Source organism: Ichthyophthirius multifiliis (assembly GCF_000220395.1).
Source record: "Ichthyophthirius multifiliis unplaced genomic scaffold scaff_1120509251305, whole genome shotgun sequence".
Lineage (NCBI taxonomy): Eukaryota > Ciliophora > Oligohymenophorea > Hymenostomatida > Ichthyophthirius > Ichthyophthirius multifiliis.
The window spans coordinates 5452-10933 of NW_004086004.1; the positions used below are offsets into that span (position 1 = coordinate 5452).

Here is a 5482-nt window from a genome sequence, read left to right on the forward strand (position 1 = left end):
AAATATAAAAAAAATATTAATACTTAACCAAAATGGAATAATAAAATAATTAAATAAAATTCATAAAAAAAAAAATGAATTATAATAAAAATATAAATATTTAAATTGACTTTATATATATTTTATTATATTAAAAGTACATATTTTTCAATTTATTTATATTTTCAAAAAATTTTATATAACAAAAATTTATATTATAATCCATCATCTATTTACGATTTAATTTATCTCTTTTTTTATAAAAAAAAAACTCAAAGATAATGATTTATAATCAATATATATGATAAATATAATTGCTATAAAATTAAAATTTCTTAAATATACATAATAAAAAAAATTATTTTATAAAAAATAAGCTATGCACGCATCTATATTCACTTTTATTTTTAAATTTATATTAAAAATATATCTTTTTATCAAAATTTATCAGTTTTTTTGTTTTTTTAATATTTATTCGTATCATATGTAAATTATTTATTATTAAATAAAAAGATGAAAATTTCAGATATCGCAAACATATATTAATTTTTTCAATAATTATTGAATTTAGCTTTTTTAATAAGTAATATACATATAATAAATAATTTAGTGTTAGAAATAACTCTAATATCTAAAATATATTCATTTATAAAATTATAAAAAATTATAATGAAAAAATAAAAAAATTAATATTTTATGATTTAAACTAGTTCTTAATTTATATAAAAGATTTCAATCATTATATAATAAAATATCATTAAAAAAACATAATATAATTATTAATAATATTTTTTTTAAATAATTCATAAAAAAACATAAAATTTACTTGTTTATTTAATAGAATTTGTATAATAGGCAATTAAAGAAAAAATATAAATAAAATTATTTTATTATTAAAATATATAAATAAAAAATAATTATTATTAATAAAAAATCTAAGATATTAAAAATATTTTAAATAAATTAAAATTATAAATAAAAAAACAATAAAATATAAATAAATATTAATTAAAAAAAAAAAAATATATATATAAATAAATAATAATAAGATTTGAAAATATATAAAATAATATATAATAAATTATTTAATAAATATATATTTATATATAAATAAATATATATTATATATATATTTATATATATTTATATATCATAATTTTTTTTTTATTTATCTTTAATTTTTATTATTTTTTATTTATAAATACTTTTTATATAATATTAAATATAAGATAAAATCTTTATTATTATTTTACTTTTAATTTATACAATTTTTTTTTTTTTTTAATTCTTTTTATTTTTTATTTTGAAAAATTTTTTATCAAATATATTATTCATTTCTAAATTCATTATCTTTTTCTTAATTTTTGTTTTGTTTTTATTTTACTAATATATTAATAAAAAAATTATTATAATCTTTATATTAACGAATATTTATATTTTTTTTTTATTATTTTATCTTAAATATACAAAACCTTATATTATATTTTCTAAAAACGAATTCAGTTCTCAAAATTTATTTGTTTTATAAAATCTAGATCGTTATATATTAATAGATTTTTTGTTTTTATAATTCTATTTTTTTAGATATTATTTTAATTTTATTTCTATAAATATTTTTTTTTTTTCTAATATACATTATTTTTGATGTATTTTTTAATCAATTTAATAATTATTATCAATATATACTTGTGATATTTAATTTTATATTTATTTCTATTTTGATTATATATAATAAAAGATTATTTGAACTTTATTGGTTTTACTTTTTTTTTTATATAATATTTTTAAGGTTTTTTAATTAATTTTTATTTATTTTTATTTTAATTAATAATTTATTACACAGAAATAAATTTTATAAATATTAATAGTATTTATACTTAAATTATTATTAATTATAATAATTTTTAAAATATCATAGAGTTGTCCTTATTATTTGTTTAAATTTATTATAATTTCATATATTATTTGTACATATATTTATTATCAATACAAATTATTTTTATATATGATTGCTAAATAACAAAATGTAATAAAAAATAGAGAATAATAATAAAAATTCATAAATAATACAAATATTTTTAATATATATATATATATATATAAGATCTAATAAAATAATAGTAAGGTATAAAATGAACTGAATAATAATAAAATCATTTTGCAATTTTATCTATACATTATTGATATAATTTTGGAAAATAACCTCTTAACACTTATGATAAAATATCTCCTTTATCAGCATTTATATTTAAATTTCCATATAAATTAGCTAAATAATCATCACTTTTATTCGGATTATCAAATTCAAATTATAATTTGCAATTTTCTATTTAAGTAATTAATTCATTATCATCTTTTCCCCACCATTTTTCTTCCTATTTTAAATCAGATTATTGTAAAGTTAACAAAACTTGAATGATCTTAATTAATAAATTAAATACTTATTATAATGTTTAAATTTAACAATTCGTTTATTTTATATATGTTTTTAAATCAGAATCTAATTTCTATTTATATTCGTTTTAAATTATATCAAATTAAGGTTTGTTTAAATTTCCTGTATTTATTTTTTACTTTGCTATATTTTCCATTAATATTTTTATTTAAGTTATTATTTTTTAGTTATCATTTATACTAACTAACTATAAAATAGTCTAAAAAGCCTAATTTTTTTGGTTTCCACAAATTTTAATATATTCAGTTAATTCATTTGATTAAAGGAATTATAATTTCTCATCTATTGACATTTATTGGATTTTTTTTAATAATATTTCTTCAAATTTAGTCTCTTAATATTAAAAATATTAAAATTATATATATTTTATATTAAACATCTATCTTCTCGGCTTTAAAATTATAGTTCTTCCTTTTCTTCTACTCTTTTATTGTTATCTGAAACACATGAACCCATAAAAAAAAATATAAAATATAATAAATATTTATTTAAAAAATTTAATAAAAATAATGTTATTATAAACAAGAAAAAAAAATATTTAATTTTATTATTTTAATATTTTAATCATACAAATAATTTAAAAAAATAAATTCATAAAATATTATAATTAATAATAAATAAAATAAATAATTAAAAAATTTACATAAAATATTATAAATAATAAAAAAAGAGATTATAAATTATAAATATATTATATATATAAATATATATATATATTTTTTTTTTTTATTTTATTTTTTAATATTACTTTTTTGTTTGCTATGTTTTATTTAATTTTTTTATATATTAATTATAAATAATTTAATTTTTAATTTTATGTTTATTTGAAATATTATTTAAATAAAATATATATATTTTTTTATATAGATATCGATAATAATATTATATCTAAATTAATTATTTTTTTTTTTATTTTTTTTGTATATATATTTTAGTTTGCATTTCATATTAAAATTTATTTTTCATAATTTTAGATTTCTTTAAATATATATTTTTTAATTTTTTTAATTAAAATTTTTAAATCATTATAATGTAATAAATACAATTAACTTATTTTTATCTTTGAATACTTTTATTTATATATTTAAATAAAATGAAATTTTAGAATTAACTAAAGTATATAGGTATAATATATTAAATAATTAATACATATTCCTAATTTTTATATATAAATATTTTATACTATAAACTAGTCAATGAATTTATTCTTTTATAAAGATATTTTTTTCATTATCAATTTTTTATATTATATAAAAAAATAGAAAGAAAAAAACTTCTTAATACATCGTCATTTTTCTCAAAAATTTTATGATATTTAATTACTTTTAATAAATTATTTAATTTTTAGAATAATTTTATATTAATTTAATTAATTATTTATATTGGCTAATGGCGTAATAATAGTAATGTATTTTTTTATAATAGATTGATTAAAAAGTATAAGCATTAAAGTAAATTATATAAATATATGTAATATAAAAAAATAAAATTGTCCAAAAACTCAAAAAATAATCAAAATTAAATAAATATAAAAAAAAAAAAAATATTAATAAAATACTAAAATGGAAAAAAACCTAAATAAATACTGGTTTATAAGAGGCAAATATTATGATTTAGAACCTTTTATAAACGAACACCCTGGAGGAAAACAAATTATAATTTAAACTTAAGGAATATCTGATTGTTCTGCTCTTTTTGAAACTTATCATGCTTTTTCTAATAAAGAATAAATAACTAATTAATTAAAAAAATACGAAATATAAGACGACAAACTGAATAAATAAAACGAAGAAACTCAAAATTCTAAAGAATACTTTGACTTCACAGAATATAATGAACTAGTTGAAATAATAAAAAAATATACAAATCTTAAAAGTCGTAAAAATACAAAATACAACAGCTTCTATGCAATAAAGAATATAATATTTTTAACTATTTATTTCTATGTTTTTTTTATGGTATGGTATATCTATAGAGTACTTCAATGACAATATTATCTGGAATAATTTTAGTTGCACTTGGATTTAATATAATGCATGATGCCTCACATTTCGGACTTTTCAAAGATCCTAAGAATAATATAATAGCTAGCAATATATGGAACACATTTGCCTTATGGAATACTAAAATATGGTTTTATCATCATGTGTATGCTCATCATACTTTCACAGGTGATGACAAGAAAGATCCCGATGCTTTACATTATCGACCTTTTGCTAGAAAAAATAAAAATGATAAATATATTAATAAGTTTTTTGGAAAATATTAAGTCTATTTTATCACTTTTGTTGCTAGTGTTTTTCCTGGAATGTTTTTGGGATAAGTAATTTCTTATTTAATTGGGGCAAATAGAGGAAAAATATGGAGAGTTTAACTTCCAAAGGGAACTTATTATGGAAAAACAGAAATTTTTTTCTTTTTTTTTAAGGCTTTTCTCTTATATTAAAGTGGATTATTAAATAGTATATTATATATTATTTGCCTAAATGTTGCTTATCATATTAATATTGCACCTGATCATGACACTTATGAAAGTAATGTTGAAAATAAATTCTAAAATTAAGTAAAAAACAATAATTGGCTCAGAATGTAAATTTAAAATAGTGGAAATTTTGCAAATTCTAGCTTTTTATGGACTAATATTTGTGGTGGAATTAACTTTTAAATAGAACATCATTTATTCCCTAATGTTTGTCATGTGCATCTTCCTGAAATTGCTTTGATAGTTAAAAAATATTGTGTAGAAAAAAAAATTCCTTATGTATCGCATGCTAATTTTTGGGATGCTTATAAATCTTTCTTAAAAATGATAGATTATAATAAATATTGAATTAATATTGGGATATATTTTATTAATTTTATAGAAAAATAAAATAAACAAAAAGTTATATTTTTTTATATAAATTATTATATTAGTTTTTAACTATTTTTATTTATAGAAATAATTAATATAATTAACTTTATAACTTTTTAATATTTAAAAAAAATTATCTTATTATAAATACTTTTTATTATTAATATTTAATAATATTAAAATACTATATTTTG

General features: G+C 13.7%; 1 protein-coding gene across 1 annotated transcript, besides 7 other annotated features; it reads left to right on the plus strand. All coding sequences in view use genetic code 6, as the record gives it.

Moving 5' to 3' along the window:
* Window positions 1-154: 154 nt before the first annotated feature.
* Window positions 155-200: a microsatellite.
* A 644-nt stretch (window positions 201-844) lies between these two features.
* Window positions 845-911: a microsatellite.
* Window positions 912-946: 35 nt separating this feature from the next.
* Window positions 947-1025: a microsatellite.
* Window positions 1026-1048: 23 nt separating this feature from the next.
* Window positions 1049-1121: a microsatellite.
* Window positions 1072-1130: a microsatellite.
* Window positions 1122-1162: a microsatellite.
* An 83-nt stretch (window positions 1163-1245) lies between these two features.
* Window positions 1246-1284: a microsatellite.
* A 2816-nt stretch (window positions 1285-4100) lies between these two features.
* On the plus strand, window positions 4101-5256 carry IMG5_178750 (hypothetical protein). Its single transcript, XM_004027609.1, has one exon. The coding sequence runs from the start codon at window positions 4471-4473 to the stop codon at window positions 5155-5157; it is 687 nt and encodes a 228-aa protein (XP_004027658.1). The 5' UTR covers window positions 4101-4470; the 3' UTR covers window positions 5158-5256.
* Window positions 5257-5482: the final 226 nt, after the last annotated feature.